This window comes from Electrophorus electricus, chromosome 26 (genome assembly GCF_041902795.1).
Source record: "Electrophorus electricus isolate QZ-2024a chromosome 26, ASM4190279v1, whole genome shotgun sequence".
Classification (NCBI taxonomy): domain Eukaryota; kingdom Metazoa; phylum Chordata; class Actinopteri; order Gymnotiformes; family Gymnotidae; genus Electrophorus; species Electrophorus electricus.
Genome location: NC_137522.1, coordinates 8,225,298 through 8,244,298, shown reverse-complemented (window position 1 = coordinate 8,244,298; position 19,001 = coordinate 8,225,298). Strand labels below are relative to the sequence as shown.

General features: G+C 41.8%; 1 protein-coding gene, 1 long non-coding RNA gene and 1 pseudogene across 2 annotated transcripts; 2 read left to right on the top strand and 1 right to left on the bottom strand.

Moving 5' to 3' along the window:
* Nucleotides 1-2,007: 2,007 nt before the first annotated feature.
* On the bottom strand, nt 2,008-5,113 carry LOC145653810 (leucine-rich repeat flightless-interacting protein 1-like). The gene is made up of 5 exons (XM_081708052.1): nt 4,988-5,113; nt 3,504-3,620; nt 3,049-3,219; nt 2,398-2,477; nt 2,008-2,136 (listed from the first exon to the last, which is right to left on the bottom strand). The coding sequence occupies exons 1-4, from the start codon at nt 5,111-5,113 to the stop codon at nt 2,400-2,402; spliced, it is 492 nt and encodes a 163-aa protein (XP_081564178.1). The 3' UTR covers nt 2,008-2,136; nt 2,398-2,399.
* Nucleotides 5,114-12,165: 7,052 nt separating this feature from the next.
* On the top strand, nt 12,166-14,633 carry LOC145653901 (uncharacterized). The gene is made up of 3 exons (XR_014120141.1): nt 12,166-12,378; nt 12,529-12,720; nt 14,503-14,633. It is a non-coding gene; the product is annotated as an uncharacterized LOC145653901 (long non-coding RNA).
* Nucleotides 14,634-15,754: 1,121 nt separating this feature from the next.
* LOC118240837 (abnormal spindle-like microcephaly-associated protein homolog) lies at nt 15,755-17,011 on the top strand (annotated as a pseudogene).
* The last annotated feature ends 1,990 nt before the right edge of the window (nt 17,012-19,001 follow it).

The following is a 19,001-nucleotide window of genomic DNA, read 5'->3' as shown; positions in this document are numbered from 1 at the left end:
TCACACAGAACAAATATACAGTATATACAAGGGGTTTTCATCACACAGTCCACGTCTCACAACCGAATGTCCTTCATTGAGAACTATACGCCATCCTCTTCGATGTTGAAGGTCACAGACTTTCTTTTTGGAGGCAAGGCATCCTTGATAATGTCATTGCCCATATCTTGGGTGCTATTTTTGTTCCTTTTGTGGCAACAGTAGAATTATAGCCCTGCCAGCAGAATCAAAGCCAAGGATCCTCCAAACTGCAAAGTGCACACTGATAGAAACCAGCATTTGCTGTCCATCTATACTCTTCCAGGAGTAGAAAAATCGTTTGCCTTGTTCTATTTGATTGGCACTTAAGAAACACATCTGACCCTATATAAGTTGTCCCCTCAACAGTGCAGATTGGCAACGAGGGAGCCGCCAGGAGATTTCGTCTCCGGTGTTCAATACCTGGAAACTTCTTCATCTGACACTGATTGGTAGTAGAAAGAAAATATCTGATACTAAGAAGAATGATCTTCCAAAATAAGATTAAATAAAATTTAAAAAATTTTTAAAGCTATGACACAAAGTAGTCATGTGTGTAATCTGTCCTAAGATATGACACACAGCAGTCGTGTGTGTTGTCTGGCCATGCTATGAAACACAGCAGTTGTGTGTGTTGTCTGTCCTAAGCTTCATCCTGGTGCTTTTCACCTTGTCCCCAGTAGTATCTGCTTCCTTCCGGGTCTCGGCACTGGGCTCATCCTCCTGCTCTGGTGTGAATACCTCAAAGTCCAGAGCTCCAGCTTCTTAGCAGCTATCTAGAAATAAAGCAACTCCCTGCTCCTCCTCCTGCAGTGACCTGCTGAGCACCTCACGTGCAGGCTCCGTCGCACACAGTCAACTGGTGCTGGGCATCGCCACCTCAGCTCCATCAGGGGTTTTATGAGCTCCTGATCTTTTCTGTTGAGCCCTGGTCTATTAATTTCCTTAACAGTACCTTCATCACCTTGCTTTTCTGAGGAATGAATGCAGACTCCAGCAGCTAAGACTGAATAGGCTCGGAGCCGTTTTGCTGTGCTCAAAGTGCCTCTTTTATATTTTCATTGAAATGTCATGTGGTCTTTTCAGTTTGGTTATCTGGGACTTTCATATCCTCTAAAGCTCCTCCCTCCTCCTGTACCAAAGGTTCTAAGGTTCCTCCCTCCTCCTGTACGAGAGGTTCTAAAGCTCCTCCCTCCTCCTGTACCAAAGGTTCTAAGGTTCCTCCCTCCTCCTGTACAAGAGGTTCTAAAGCTCCTCCCTCCTCCTGTACGAGAGGTCCTAAAGCTCCTCCCTCCTCCTGTACGAGAGGTTCTAAAGCTCCTCCCTCCTCCCGTGTGAGAGGTTCTAAAGCTCCTCCCTCCTCCTGTGTGAGAGGTTGCTCGGCAAGGTCCACCACTTTTCCACTCATTTGCACTCCTTGACTTGTTGCTCAATACATCGCCTTGACTTTGTCTATCACTCACACCTCCTTGAACAGTTTCTGTTCGGCTACAGTCCGTATGCTTTGTACAGTCTATATGGATGTCATTTGCAACCTGCATGAGGTAAACTGAGACAAGTTGCTTGAGCACTGATCTGAAACTCAGTGATAGTACCACAGGACACGGAGCTGGAAGAACACCAGGCGAGTCAGATCAGAGCAGAGAGAGCAGACGAGTGAACAGAGTAGGAACAGCTGGGTGGGGATAAGAAGGACAGTATGTTCCTCCACAGGTGTGGGTGACACCAAGTGTCACATTTCATATGTTAGGTGGAACTGGATGGCAGTGCTGGCCTATTCAAGCTCGAGGAAGATAAAGAAAAGCCTTTATTTCTTTAAGCAGAAGGACATTTTAAAATGCCCGGAATCAGTGGTCGGCAACTTTACAGTTAAACCAAACGACGTAGAGAACTCCAGCTCAAGCTGGCCAGACAGTGGCTGGTCAGGGCTTGGAAATGGTAACGATTGAACACACACACACATGAGGAAGAGGATCTAAATGCAAGAGGTTTTAATAGTGAAACCAAACAAATCAGTGGGGGTCAGGCAGGTATTCAAGGTCAGGTTGTTCAAAGGTCGATAACACGGGGCAGAGTCTGGGGGTGAGGAGTGTCCAGGGGTCAGGCGGGAGAGGAGCTCTAAAAAAAAAACTGGCAGAAGTCAGAAACCACGAAGACAAAGAAAATTCTAGAGCACTCGGTATGCACCATAGAGTAGCAATATTTCACAGTGTGAATGTGGGGTAGGGAAACTTATAAAGGGGGCAGTAATGAGGAGAATGAGGATCAGGTGCTTGCTCGAACTCTGGTGAATCAGATGAGGGGTGTTTGCAAGTAGGCGTGGCGGTGCGTGGCTGAGTGTGGTTCCTGCGGTTCGTAATGGTAACAGGAAACCCTTACCTTCAGTATCTCAACGTCTTCTTCAGCTCACTGAACTGTAACTGAAGGACAGTATGTGCGTGGTGTTCTCGCTCATACTCCTAGCACACAGACATGGGGTGGAACAGTTTCAAACATGAGGGTTAAAGTTCTCACAGTGTCTTAACTCTGGCCGTTGGCCTCGGCCAAAGGAACACCACCATTTCATACTCAGTGAGGAAATTTAATGTGGTGTCTTTTAGTTATTTAATTATTATTTTGGTCAAGCAGTATATGAAAATATTGATTTACAACAATTTACACTTGGCTTTCTCTAACCGTGCTCACTTGCTAACAGTCAAGCCTCTTATGGGTGTGTTAAAAGCAGCATGCCCACGCCAGAACACCTGGCCTAGACCCCTGTCTTTCTCACAGAGCCACGACCACCCACAGAAAACCTGGTCTAGAACCCTCTGTGTTTCTCATCGAGCCACGACCACCCACAGAGCACCTGGTCTAGACCACTCTGTGTTTCTCATAGAGCCACGACCACCCAGAGAAAACCTGGTCTAGACCACTCTGTGTTTCTCATAGAGCCACGACCACCCACAGAAAACCTGGTCTAGACCACTCTGTGTTTCCCACAGAACCACGCCCAACTCACAACACCCTGGGCTTCTTCTTCTCGCTCACCTTTGTGTTCTCCTCACACTCCCTCTGTGTCTCAGACAGCTGCTCCTCCAGCTCCAGAAGTGTCTCCCGCAGCGTGTCCACCTGGTACATCAACACGGTCTTCTCATTTTCCAGCTGGGCATTGGACACCATAGCCAGCTGATACATCTCCTTAGCCTCTGCCAGTGAATCCTGGAAGATCACCAAGCAAAGGGTGTTTGCCTTAGTCATTTTTATGTGTTTGTACAAACATGTGCACACACACACACACACACACACACACACACACACACACACACACATATACATGCACACACAAACACACTTCTGGGAACATGTGCATTAGTGGCGAACCAAAGGAACTCAAAGCATGACTCAGCAAAAAAAACAAAACATACAGATGCATTCACAGACATATGCATATATGCAAAAGCAGTACGTGATCAAGTAAGTAATAAATGATGTACACAAATAACCTTCATCTCCTGTATGGAGGCCTCGCTGTCTGTTGAGATGGAGGCATCATAGCTGCCCCTCTGGAACAAGCCTCCCCTCAGGAAGCGAGGGTGGCACCAGACAGTGTGGACGCCGTCCTGGGCGCCTAACAAGGTGCAGCCCGATTTAAGAGACAGTCAGTCAGTGTAGAGATCTGCAGTAATTAAACATCTACTATAGACATTTGTAATTAGAACATAAGTGAAATAGAACTGAATAGAATAGAATAGAACAGAACAGTAGAATATCAATCAATCAAAATTGATTTATATAGCTCTCTTGACAACAGATGTCACAAAGGAGCTTTACAACTGTTCAAGTCCAAACCCCCAGTGAGCATGCCAAGGCTGACAGTGGCAATCAACAACAGCGCCACCTATATATATATATATATATATATATATATGGAAACCCTGCATTGTAGTTGAAGGCAAGTATCTATCTATCTATCTATCTATCTATCTATCTATCTATCTATCTATCTATCTATCTATCTATCTATCTATCTATCTATCTATCTATCTATCTATCTATCTATCTATCTATCTATCTATCTATCTATCTATCTATCTATCTATCCCACTCCCTCACTCTCTCTAACACACACACATACACACACATTCTGGATGTCCTCCAACTAAGAGTATTAAAAGAATGAAGAATGCCAATAAGAAAAAAACACATTTTGTATGGTGATGATGAGATTTCAAAACCACAGACAAGGTAATAAATAACATTTTCATCAAATGTGAGTGTCTGCGGAAACATGGCCTACAGCAAAAGGCATTTTATGTAGTTTGAAAGATATATTTATGGTTTGGGTTTAATGTGGTAATGACTGTGTTTAATGTGGTTATGTTTGTGTTTACTGTGTACTGTTTAATTTCTTCACATCTGCAGACACACTAAGTAGGATGATATATACATTTGTAAGTTTGATTATGAGCTGACTGCAACTTAATACATACAGAGTGTATACTGTTAAACCAGGTACTACACACAGAGTACATAGTATACATACAGAGTATATAGTATACATACAGAGTATATAGTATACATACAGAGTGCATAGTATACATACAGAGTATATAGTATACATACAGAGTATATAGTATACATACAGAGTGCATAGTATACATACAGAGTATATAGTATACATACAGAGTGCATAGTATACATACAGAGTATATAGTATACATACAGAGCATATAGTATACATACAGAGTGCATAGTATACATACAGAGTATATAGTATACATACAGAGTATATAGTATACATACAGAGTGCATAGTTTTACCAGATTGAGTGCTACAAACTCATGTATCTAACTAATATATATATGACGAATGTCATGGTCCTCTCCAGCTCAGATATCTTCAGCTATACTGAGTACTGACACCAACCATTTTCTCCAGCTCAGATATATTCAGCTTTTGAGTGTGTGTGTGTGTGTGTGTGTGTGACCTGTCGATGTTGCTGTGAGAAGAGCTGCTCTAGCTGGCTGTGCTGCTGTAGGAGCTCTGGCTCCTCCTGCTGCTCGTGTCTCGGGCTCCTCTGCTTCAGTACCCTCAGCTCCTTCAGCTCGTCCATTAATTAGGTCTCTCCTGGATTCCACCTCTTCTGTGTCTTTGTAATAGTCTTCAAAATCATCTTCAATGCCTCTAGCACAACACCACCTGAAAAGTTTCATTGTTAGACCCATCCTCTTCAATGTCTTTCCACAGACTGATCTGGAATGGTAGTGTGCGTGGGATGCCCTTCATTTGTGACATTATGACATGGGACATCATTATGACATCTTTTTTTTTTTTAACATTGTTTATATCTTTTTCTTTGACATTTGTAATTGATGTTTTTCCTGGCCTTCTTTTACCAATGCCATTGCCAACACTAATGTGTTCATTGGTAGTGCAAGCAGATGGTCTGTTGATTTAAATGGGTGAAAAGTGCAATAAATTAATTCTTCTTTGCACTGATAGAATCCTTTACACTCGTGCACATCTGAGCCACAGCTTCAGCCAGTGTCATAGTTTCAAGGCGATTTTGGACTCCTGTTTGTGCCAGCTAGGGATACATTTGGAGGACACAACTAAGAACATATGCTAAATTCTAGAAATGTAAATGTAAATGAGTGAGGCCATTGTTTAATCTCAATATTATCAGAAAATATAAGCCAGCAATAGCTTTTCCTATTAGCCCCAGTAATTATAATACTCTCCGAGGTACTGAGGTACAGGATGTTTTGGACAGATGTCCTTCATCAGCTGTGCAAGCAAAGTGCTTCTGAATTAGTAGTAGGAGGAACCATGTATGGCTTGCCACCGGAGATTGTGGTAAATATAACATTGTTGCTTAAGAATACACTTAAGAATGACAAAATTGGGGGGGGGGGGGGGGGGGGAATTAGTACTTTGTTACAGTGATCACATTTGCAATTTAAAACAAGAAACTAAAAATAGAATGTAAAATGGCACTAAACTTTGTAAATGGCACTAAGCGAACGTGGTGCTGTGCTAATGCAGTCAGTGCTGGATCAGAATATGCCAGAAACAGCCCTGTTCAGATCACAGTGCATGCTCACCAGAGCCTAGATGGACAGTGCACATTTCTCCCCTATTCCAGCTCCTCGCACACCTGAACCTGAACTGAGCCTTTGGCATGACCGAACACCTGTTGCAAATGTGCTGGGCAGGGAACAGAAGAGCAAGTGCCAAGGATCCAAAGTCCTGTGCTGCTTCTGGTCCAGCCACTGGATTTCAATGACACACTATAGAAGGTTTACAAATTCCTTTACAGAAAAATACAGGAGAAAATGAAAAAATACGAATAAACAAACCCTGAACTGAAAGTTATGGCACTGAACATAGCAGTCACTGGTAGCAGCCAGAACAGTTCAGAGTACAGTGCTGGTTTAGTACAGTAGGATAGTAGGATAATGTGCAAGACTGCAACAGGAGTGCATAGTTTATTTGTGTGAGGTTTGACTAGGATTAGCTTTTAGCCAAGCACGGACCCCAGCTCGCTTCCCCCGCTTCTGCTTCCTTGCACACCGCTTGCGGTGTCTCCCCTTCGGTATCCGGACTTAGGCGACGCCGTGGTCTGCAGGCCTGGTACGCATAGCAACCCGAGCTCACAGAGCGTCTGAAGCACGCCGTCGTCCAGGTAGGTTTGTGCATGGTGTCTTAAGTGTAGCAGGCTATGGCGGTGGTATACAGGGAGCTTTGTTGTTTCTATGTATGTGTGGTTTAAGTTGCTGGAAAAAAGTAGTATAGACGACAGATAGTAGCACAATAGCGCCATTATCGGACCTGGAGTGGCCGCGGCGTGCTACCGCGTCGCCATTTTCCTGCTCCTGCTTTTGTGACAGAGAGCTGCGAAGTGAAGGTCTTTGTGAGAATGACCCAAACACTCTGTATACTCTGATGCTTTCAGTTCCAAGGAAGTAAGGTCTAGACCAGGTAACCTCCCTCATCTCCCGAGGGAGGTGGACTGGGATGCCCGAGTTGTGGAATGTCACGATCCACCTGTCAGGAAGAGGCCCACGACCTACACAAAAGACCCAAACCATACACGACCATTTACTGATCATGTGATGCCACATGACTGGATGATACAAATGTCAATCAAAATATCACTTTCAGTAGTTAATAAATGGATTCACATTGTGCGTCAGTTTCACTCACATAGAATAAACCTAGTCCTGGACTAAACTGCAGAGCCAAAAGTAACTCACCTTTAGAAATTAGACTTAGGTTTAAAATCTCTCTGGGAAATGGCCCCAATATCTCATTAGTTACACAATAAAATTTCAAGCAGCACCATAATTCTTAAACGTGGAAGTCAACTCCTTTATTTTTGCACAGATTTAATCATAGATTGTACCAGGAAATGGATTCAAGGTATGTATTTGGGACTAAATGACCCTGACATAGTAGCAAATCCCCCACTGAAATCATGCAATGTTGGATTACTGTGCAATGTTTTTGAATGATGTTTGCATATGTTAGTGACAAGCCATCAAAGAGCCATCATCAGCAAATCACACTACAGTGTAGTATTGAACTGAAGCATTTTTACAGTGCTATCAAAATCAATTTTGTGCCAATTAACTGCTCAGCAGACAATAACAGAAACATCCCACACACCTCATAAAAGTAACTGAGGTCCTCCTTGTTCACCTGCTCCTGTTGAACAATCATCTCAGGCATGAACTCGCTCGTCTCCCTGTCTTCCGCTTCCAGAAAGTTCTCACTGAAATACTCCAGCTCGTCCAGCACGGCAAACTCAACCTTGTTCGTGTGATCAGCCTCAGCCTCTTCACCCTTCCTGACCATGCCTGAGCTGCCTTGCCCCGCCGCCTATAGGAACAGGTTGCCGGGTTTGTTGGATGCACCGAAGCGTCTAAACGAGGTGGTGCCCTTGGTGTGGGGGGTGGGGGGGGTGGGGGGGTGTATCCCTGTCCTCGGCTAGTGCCAGGAGTCAGCACAACCTGAGATAACGTTCATTTCCTTGGTGTCAGTGGACATTTGCAGGGGAGGCGATGGAGGAGCATTACATTCACCGATTCCTGACTCCCCACTAGTGGGAGGCTCCTCTGGGAGAGAAGACAAAAACTCACTGACAGCCATTGCCCAATTTCTAACAATAATAGAAACTATTTTCATGAAAGGACTAAAAGGAACTAGCACAATATTTTTGGAGATATCTGCCTTACGTCTTACTAAAGACTAACGTGCAAATCATGGCGTGCTGAATATGCCAAACTGACTACATTGTTCTTTATATTAGTGTAGAAACCATATCTTAGAATCACTGTCTCAATTAATGGAAATCACAATGCACTCAGCTTAAACCTCATGTGCATCTAAACACTGTCCATCCTTGAACAATGAGTCTCCTGCTAGAGCTGGAAAGGTCAAATGAGAGGAGAAAAGGCAGAACTGCTTCATTACTGCCACATTTTCACTGAAGCTAACCGCCTTAGCAGAGTGAGGCACAAGCAACTTATATAAAGCAGCCACCAGTGAAAGATCTGCTGTTCATCAACAGAAGAACAAATAGAAAAAGCAGACAAATGAAATGTGGCAGCCATAGCACACAATAGCCAGTACAAACAGTACAAACATACCAAACCCACAAAGAAAAAAACACCAGTCAGAACCAAACAAACACTGGCACAAGAGCAAGGGGGCACACAAAGAACCAAAAATGAACAGCCAAACAGAACCAGGGAAAAACAGAGGGCAGACATGGATTACATAAAATGTATAAAGATTTTTCAGGTCCTGTAGAGAATTTACTTTTTTTTTTTTATATATGGTCATAACTTTTACAGCACCTACCATATCTTTTTTATAGTGCCAGATGTGTAGCGACAGAAAATGGAGCCAAGCGGTCAATCAAGGAAGAGTTATGTGCTTACACTCCAGACCCTTTCCACTGATGGAGAAACATCTGCCCCCTCCAAGCCCCCTGTGGAGAAGCCTAACCCTTAAATGATAAAAACTATGTAAAGAAGGATGTGCATCATTCTCACCAGACTCATCCAGTGAGATGAAAACATCTGTCTACTTCAAACAACCTTCAGAGAAACCTAGAAGAAAAAAAACTAGTGAGAGAGATCCATGATCCAGACAAGAAAAAATCAAATATTTAAGTACACCTCAAGTCGAATGACTTGGGCATCTTGTTAAAGAAACATTCAGCAATCAGTATGGTTGACCTATTGAACACAATCAAGATTCAGTCTAATTTTACTTCTAACACTTATATTATTGCTCTTTTATATTTGCAGGCACCGTGCTCATGAAGTTCCAGAGTTTCTATGATGGGAGCCGACCTGAAAGGAAAAAAATAGAAAACGTAGCTCAATCATGAAGTCATGTCATTACATTTTTTAAACTTCATGTGAAACAAAACAAAAGAAATTGGCAGAGACCTCTCCTTCATAGGAAATGTGGAAAGACTTAAGTTGTAAATCCTTCAGTTATTATTTGGCAGCTTAGTATGTCCTGTTTGTGGTTGCAGATGCAAGAGGACAAAGCGGCAACCACTCAGAAGCACTGTATATTTAGCACACAAAAATTATAATTCGGCACATACGAGAATACGACACCAGTAGAGGTGTCCGTCTCAACCAAGCAGCCTCCAAACTTGTCCTTTCCACATTGTCCATGGAGCTCAAATCACTGGACGAAGAAATCGCAGTTCACCAGCAGACCATGCACAAGGAGAAATGGGGTATGCTCACTACCTAAAGCCACACGTGCTAATTTAGCTCTTTGAAAACTGAAAATACAGGAATTTGTGCTCAGCTTGGAAGACTCAAAAAAATTCCAAAGGGAAGCATCTAATTCAATTCCCAAACCTTTGAGTGTTATATGAGTGTATAGGAAAACTATTTATATTCTCTGTAAGAACGTTGAAAAAGTCTGTAAAAGTCCCTCGAGCTTCCCCTCATATAAAGAATAGGCTCAGGGTTACACAGTATAGAAACATATGTGTATTCTCTATGAGGAAATGTGAAATTTCTTACAGTCTATACTAAAAATATGTATGTTCTCTATAAGGACAGAAAGATTCTGTACAAGTTCTATCAATGTATAGAAAAAAAAAGTAAATTCCCTGCAGTTCCATAGAAAGATTCTGTAAACATTCAGTAATACAATTTGAAACGGCAGTTTCCAAAATGTAGGCCTACTCATAAACAAGCATAAAATTGCGCCGGTGCTATGTATTAGGCTACCTCATATATTTTGTATGTGAAGAATTATTCTTTCATAACTTTTCTGTGGAAAACCTAAAAGACCGATTAAAAATAAGGCGTTCAATCTCAGACATTGCCTGCGGTAGCTTTTTCATTTCCCCGTTATCCTGTGTATGATGGGCTTAACTCAAACATACGGATACACATTCTGTCAAATTTATATAGAACGTTCAAACAAGACTGGTTACATGGATGAGAACCTATCAAGGATTTGACATGCCTCTTATTAGTTTCAGAGATAGCATTAGATGGCTAACTGGTGTTTTATTACGTGGAAGAAAACGTAAACTAAAAAAGTCGAAATGATTAAATGTTAATTCAACCATAAGCATGAGAGCAATAGAGCATTTCCTCTGATATCCTTGCAGTGGCGCTATTCTGATTTAACTGATCACAATGCAACAAATAAATGCTAAACTATATTATGCCAAAGGTAGAAGAGACTTTGAAATAGGGTATATGTGATTATCAGTCACTAACCTTCCAAAGGCCAAATATTTTTTGCTCTTATTCCACATTGTTTTACAGACTCACACCCAAATAAAACATGTGAACATAACAGTTTGTTGTTAATTGTATCTCTGTTTCCCATTCTTGTATTTATAGTCAGATTTAGTGTTTGTGCTAAATCTGTTTCGTCTCATTCTTACATTTCTATCACAATTTAACATGGAATTGATTTTGATTTCCATCGTTTCATGGTGGTCCCTCAGACGAGTAAAGATATCCTGCTGGCGTTCTCGCGGGACTTTCTCAGTGGTGAGGGCAATCTCCCACTCCACCTTGCTCTTCTAGGTCTCGCTGTGTCCCACAGCCAGACGCCCCTGGCTGAGTTCAGCTTCGCCGTGCAGAAGCTCGCCGTTGGCCTGAGATGCGGCGTTCGCTTAGCGTAGCTTTAAAAGGCGCTTCAATGTTTGTCTTCAGTATATGTTTATTTGATCCTAGGTTGTTCTTTGCTATGATACAAGAGATTTGCCTTAATTCTAGGTCAGAAGGTCCACTTGACCTTTAGTGGAAGGGACATGGGATTGAGTGCTTTGGTTTCGTATACATGTTGATGGCGGTTAGGGGAATGGCCTGTCTGATGAGCACGATACTAGAACACTCAAGATCATCATCCATGTGCCCTGTACACATGCATCAGTGTTCCCTTCTGTGGGAGGTTTTAGATGAGCCATAAAATGTTGGAATCATTTTAGGGACAGTCACCGATGCCAGAGACATAGTAGATGGACTCAGCGAGAAGACCCTTAATCTACTGTGGAAAATCGTTTTTAACTTTCAAGTATTTTGTCTTATTCTGATTTACATCCTTTGTGTGCTCTGATTTTGTTTATAAATTCACAACAGTGTAAAATTGATTTGGTCATTACCCATTAGATTTACATCGATTCAGCATTTATATACTGTATTCTAAACTTGGATGATAATTTCATTTAAAAAATTGATTAGAATTGTCATAATATACAATATTGCTAATATAATTCAGCTATAAGGTTTCACATCTAAGCCTCATGGAGAGATAAGTCATGTTATTGCTTGTATTTAATTATTGTGGAATAATTTAAAATTGTACTTTTTAAAATATTAATATTAATAGTTTGAACATAAATTTTACTATTAACTATTAATTTTAATATTAATTAATATTAATATTAATAGTTCCAAATTGTAATGCTGATGATATTAACTACCATGATGAACTCTGCTCTGTACATACCGTAATTATCTTGTAAACATTTATTTCTGTTGACATGGGTGACCGTCCATTTGACTGCCACAGTAACAGACTGCACCCTGCACTGCAGTGATTTAAATAAGCAGGCAGGCTTCTTTCTTTTTATATGGATCAAATAGCAATAATTCATCATTTAGGTTGACATCATTTAGCTTGATGTGGAACAACTCAAAGAGGAAATCTGCGTCCTCGGGAAAACATGGAAAACAAAACAGATGTTGGTGTTGTTTGAGGGCTGATAAATGTGTTGTGAGTTGCACAAAAGAAATGCCAACATTTCAACATCCCAGAGAGAAAATACATCTGCTCCTGGACTGGGTCAACTCTGTCTGTGAATTTTACAGTTTAAAGGTGGGTGGTGGTTGTTTGTGTGTGTATGTTTATTTTGGGGGTGATTTTTCTTTTCCCCCTCAAGCACCAATAATGTTTCATTGATTTACTACAGTTTATTGTGGCTGGAATCGAGGTTAATGGAGCCTGTGTCTTTGATTCCTCTCTAAGCTGAAAATGTCACAGTTGCTTTCTCGGGTGGCAGAATTCTTTGCTGTCTGATTCATCACTACCATCCAAGCCGCCTGCCGGCTGAGGACATTCACCAGGAAACCACCCAGACCATCAAGTGTGGCTATCAGGGCAAAGTGAAACTAAACATCTCCAGTGACTCAGACTGCTCCTTTGCAATGGAGCAAAATGGTAACATTTCTCCCCATTATTTATGACCTGCATTAGGAGGACATGTATACTGATTATATGTATGTTTTATGTGAGTAGATTATGGTAGGAAGTTGCACTGCCTTTTAAAAATGTAACAATTCTTAGCTAATGTCTTAGCTAATGAGTCACCATCAGTGGATTTCAAGGTGCTTCTTGAGGATGAGAGGAGTAATTTTCAGATGGCTCCATCTGGTAGCTTGTATCGCTGAGCTCCCTTCCACCGCCCTGTTCTGTGGCTGAATTTCTCTTCATTCATAATGTCTTCTCTGTGAACAACAAAGGAAGGTTGCAGTAATCATTCCGTCCCACATCAGGAAGCAAATCAACAAACAAGACTAACAGAGGCTACTGTGGGCAGCCAGGACTATTCAGCACTGAGCAGACACACTGATGAGGAAGGCCAAGTTGTACTTACAGGGGATGCAGCGGTCTGCTGTGCTTTTACAAGCAGCGTTCCGTGGTATGAAAGCCAGCCACTCTTTGAGCCAAAAGCATCAGGCTGCCACTGTTCTGGGCCCACTGTGCCCAGATGTAGTATTTATGCATGAAATATACTGCTGTTGCCATTCAGCAAAAACACTGTGCCACACTTTATGCCCGCCAGCAGAGGGAGCACTTCCTGAGACTGTGCCATGCTGCGGTTCTCCTACAAGCCTGCTACAGAGGTCAGAAGGTCAGGAGAGAAATTGCTCTTCAGCAGCAAGCAGTTACTCTGATTCAGGTTGCTTTCAGAAGGCATGGACCAAGTTCCAGGTCATGAGGCTGTCTGCCGTTATCATACAGAAACATTACAGGTTATATATTCAGGCGACGAATGACCATGAGGAATATGTGAGGCTTAGGCGTGCTATTCTCATTCAGGCAGCTTTCAGATGGCACTGCATACGTCAGAATATAACAGCGATGCACAACGTTGCCACCGTCATTCAGGCTGCTTTACAAATGCACAAGCACAGACGTGCATTCCGAGGACAGTGGTGGGCAGTGGGCATTCTCCAGGAGAGATTACGAGCATTCCTGCTGGCCAGAGTGAAGCAGGAGTGTCAGAGGAGGTGGGTTACTGACGCCGTCACTCTGCAGGCCTTCTGCCGTGGCCAGCTCGCAAGGCAACGCATAAGTACTCCGCAGTCAATTTTCTGTATCTATGACCATTACATACATTGGAAAAGAGAACCTTTGTTGTGAAATCACTGTTGGCAAGCATCACTTCCCAACTGGTCAACATCATATGTTTGTAGAACAATTTAATAAATATTTTATACTGTTTCTGAGACATCTCTAGCCAGGTTAAACGTCTAAATCTGAAACGTGCGTTTCTACCTGTTTTTGTAGTTGCTCCTTTACTCTAACAGTTTTGCATTGATGATGGGCAGCGCATCTGTTGGCTATTGCCAGGCTGTGCTTGATATTGCCACTGCAGCCTGTTTTTGACCAACATTCTAGGGAGAACAAGCTTCTAAAAAGAGGGTGGTGACCATTCATATTGTCAGTCACGTAAACATGATTGAACATGATTGAAGTCAAAGCCATGGCATGTCATCTTTAACACTAATGACCCCAGCAGTCCTTGAGCCTGTCCTCAATTGAGCTTTGTTTGTTTAGGTAACAGACTCCCTGACCTCCACTGTTTTATACAACCTGAACATTTATATTACACTCCTTCAGTGCAATCACAAGTGCAACTGGACTGCATAAGATTCAATGGCTGAAAATGCCCTTTCAGCTCTAACTTTGCATTACTCTCATCACCCCTGTCTCCAGGCATAGGAAGCTGCACACGCTTGTGGTGCGTCGGCGGTTCAGTGCATCTCTGTGCGGTGAGGATCCAGAGGGCCCTGCGAGCTCACTGGGCACTGACAGCAGCCCGGAGGCAATTCTCCTCCGTCCTGTACATCCAGGTACAGAACTCTTTCCACACTCGGGCGATTCTAATGCTAAGGCTTTGGCAGTGTGATGAAATGAACATGTCCAACAGAAAATGAGCATGTCCAAGTGCCCCGATGCTCTGTCTTCACAGCAGTATAGACTCAAACAGCAGTGTTCAAACATCTGAGCTTTATTCAATAATGACTATGTACCTGCTAACCAGGTAATCTTTACCTTTTCATGGATGGTGTAGTACAGGGGACTGGTAGTTTGGCCATGGATGTGCCTTCGGAGGAAAAAGTATACTATTCTCAATTTAAGCATGGAAGCTGCCTTTTGAGACTGGACAACCTGACTCAAATCTGACACAACCAATATATATATCACATTCTAAGCTATTTTACTGATCTTGTATTTATTTACAACTAACAAGTAAGCCCAACATAAAGACCTGACATGCTACTATACCATCTAAAATGCCCACCTCTCTGCCTTGTTTGTGTTGATCCAGCATTGGGTCAGGGCGAAGCTTTAAAGAAAGCAATACCTTGAGCAAAGAGAGAGCATCATCAAGGTACAGAGAGTGGCTTGGTTTCACCGCCGCAGTCAAGCTGCCACTGTTATCCAGCACATGGCCAGAAGATTCCTTCTGAGACGCAGGAAAGAAAAGTTTCGGCATGGAATTATAAAGGCGCAGGCAGGGAAATAACTTTCTTGGATGTCTGTTTTGCGTTTTTTAAAATTTATTTGGTGACTCTCTGGTTGCCTTAAATTACATAGTTAGATTGCAGATGGTTGCTGTGTCAATTACCTTGGAAACATCACAGTAAACTTTGACAACACTTGGCCAACAGAGAGCACATGATGAGGCACTGCATCATTCTCTGGTGATCAGAGAGCCTGCCAAACTCTTTATACAGTTCTAGGTGAGGGTGTTATAGACAGATGAGAAATGGGGATAGATAGTCTAGAAAGTTGATGGTGAGTAATCAAAAACAAGCTAGTGTGTCCTGCCAAATGGTGAAATTACAGTGAGATGTCCTGCTTGAATTTCAATAGAACAGGGGAAAACACAGAATTTAACAATATGCTTTTGTAAGAAGCTGTAATATCATGCAACAATGACATTTATGATATCTTTAGACCCTTTGGAGAGGTCATAGCTCAAGAAAATTCCATGATACCTCCAAGGTCATTTCCATCCGACATTGCCTCAGGAAAGTCAACAGGAAAGCCAAAGAAGACAAGCTGTATCACAAGACCAAGACTGCCCTGAGTTACCTTCTGGAATATCACAATTATACCCACATTCTTATGGCCTTAAAGAATTCAGGTAATAGAACCATGGGCAGAATACACAAACATGACTGTCGTTTCAAGGTGAGAGCATCAAACAACATCTTTGTTGTGATTGTGATTAAAGAGACTGCAACCAGACTTTCACCAGGGTGTTGTGAGCGCCTTGTGAACAGTGGAGCCACATGCACCGTCTTCACCCTGATAAGGAGCTGCGACCGCAGTGTTCCTTCCATGGAGATCATCACCTTGGCAATCCAAGTTCTTTTCAATTTATCAAAGGTACGTGATCATGTCCTAATATACAGTATTCATCCGCAGCATCTTGTGCTGTTGCCAGCAAAGATCTGCATTTTATATATATTTTTCTGCTGTTTAGTTTTCTGCTTTGTCCTTGCATGCTATGCTTAATGTTGCATGCATAGGTCATTGTTTGATTGAATTACAAATGCAAACATTTGTATTTCATGTGGTCAGAAGAGTTCTGTTTGTCTCAAGTCTCTTGTGTGACTGCTTTGCCGTTTGCTGTAGTACAACAAAACCATAGATACGGTTTGAGGTGGAGGACTCTGTGGACACACTCTTGGACCTGCTCCAGATCTACAGAGAGAAAGCTGGGGACAAGGTGGCTGACAAAGGAGGCAGCATCTTTACCAAAGCATGTTTATTTTGGTGATTTTGGTACAGGATGAAGGACGTGCAATGGTGGGTATTTCCAGGATGTCATTAGTACACGGAGTAATTCAAGCCTTGATGCTGGTGCGTGTACTTAATTTGGTGTTTTGCCCCCACTAGGGGGTAAGAACGCTTCCCAGGGCCTCAGACCGTATATGCAACGTTTACCACCTTACAATACGAAAGTACAAAATGGACACCCAGAGCACCAAAGTCAAACAGAGGATGAATGTCTCACAAAATGGAAACATCCTTCTGCAAGCCACTCCCCAGAAATCCAAGTCAATGGCAAGGTATGTTTGAGAAGTCTTTACTTGATTGTACACTATGCATGTGTGCTTAACTGTACGTGTTATTCTAACCACTAAAAGCTAGCTAGCCAAGCTGTGTCACCGACTTTATAAATTCCCTATAATTCTGTAAGCTCTATATTGTTGGAGAGTAAGACTAGAGATAACTTTTAATTTAATTTCATGAATTCTTTCTTTTGTATCATGTCTTTGTTTGATTGTTCTTGAAACAGTTTTGTACTTAAACAGTTCTTCAGAAAGCAAAGCAGGAAGATATTGTAGACCTTCTTGTTGCCATCCAGCTGCTGGTCTCTGTGTGTGCGTGTGTGTGTATATATATTATATATATATATATATATATATATATATATATATATATATATATATAACATTATTTTTCATAATTAAACTGACCTTGTACATACTTTTATATTCTTATCTAACCTTTCAGAAACATTTTTGTTGTACTTGCCTTTACATTTTTATATGCGTTGTTTCTGCATAATTTGGTGGCTCATTGCCAGCTCGGAAATATTATAAAAACAGATGCTAAACCATTGATTTCAATAAAAGGCGTGTCTTTTCTGTGCACTACATTTTTACTTGTACTTAAATGATGATGAAAAACTGGATGACTATCTATGACAAATACTTTGGATTTGAATATTTTTAGAATAGTCTGGTATTAATCATTTTTAATATATTTTTTTCTAATATATAAATGTTCCATGACTTATGAAGCATCAGCTAATTTACATTACTCACAACTGAAGTGTTTTTATTTGTTACAGATAACATTGTCAGCTGTTGGGTACTGCCAGCCTTTCACCAAGTCAAGCAATTAGGTGGCTGCTAAGACTGAGTGACATTGTCACTGACCTATCCATGATGAGGAGGCGTGACTAGACTGGGGAGTTGGGAAGGTTTTTGCTGGAATGTTCTCGTGCATTTTCTGTCCATCTGTACTGTTCCAGGAGTAGAAAATCGTCTCGTCTTGTTCCATTTGATTGACACTTTAAGAAACACATCTAACCCTATATAAGTTGTCCCCTCAACAGTGCAGATTGGCAACGATGGAGCCGCTATGAGATGAAGATTTTGGCTCCGGTGTTCAATACCTGGAACCATCTTCACCTGACACTTGTAGGTCCCTGCATCTGACCTCTTGAGCCCCTCATTGATAACCGATGTATCTGCTTGACTTGGATCCGAAGAGTTAAAGTAAACTCTGTCCATCAAGGGAAATAGAAGTTAGAATATAATTTATCAGAGGTATAAAGAAGGATGGTAGGATCTTACTTATGAAGGTCAAATTTAAGTGTCCATTCTATCTCCAGAGGTCCGTGATCCATATCTTCCCAGGTAAAATGGCATCCAAGAATAACCCTGCTCCCAATTGCCTTATGAACAGTTGTGGGATCACTTGGAAAGATCTTCAGTGCTACTGTTGACAGCAGCATAAGGAGCACCACCATCAACAGTAGCAGCCCATGCCTGAGGAATCGGAAAAAGGCAAAAATCTAAACATTTTCAGCATCAGAACTCTGGTAATGTTTATGTGACAAATTGCAATAACTAGGGACTGCTACCACAGGTAGAGGAATTACAGTAGTACCCCAAGGTTTGCGGGGGTTACGTTCCTAGACCCCACCGCGAATTTTGAATATGTTCGTTGCCTGTCCAAAAATGCGAATTTTGGACGGACAACTAATAAAGGCCTAAAAGGACCTATCTTCATATGTTAAACCTTAAATATCTCCCCAAAACACTTCAAGTTCATTTAAAAATTGATGTTATAATTTACATCACCCTTTAAAATTGTACAGGTAAACGTAGATGATTCTTCTGGCCGATTCCATCCTAACGATGTATTTATTCCTAACGTTGGATACATTTTTAGCAGTTTCACGGAAACTTGATGAAACGGTATGTCTAATAGCCGCTCCGTTCTTCTGGATGTAGCGTACCGTACTTTCACACACACGCAAAGCTAACACGCTACACGATACACTTGACACAACGAAATAGGTCGTGAGACGCGATAAACTGCGACTTTTAAGTGTGAGGTTCCAAGGAAAAAATACGTGAACTTGTGAAGCCGCAGATTCAGAAGCGGGAATTTTCGGGGTATTA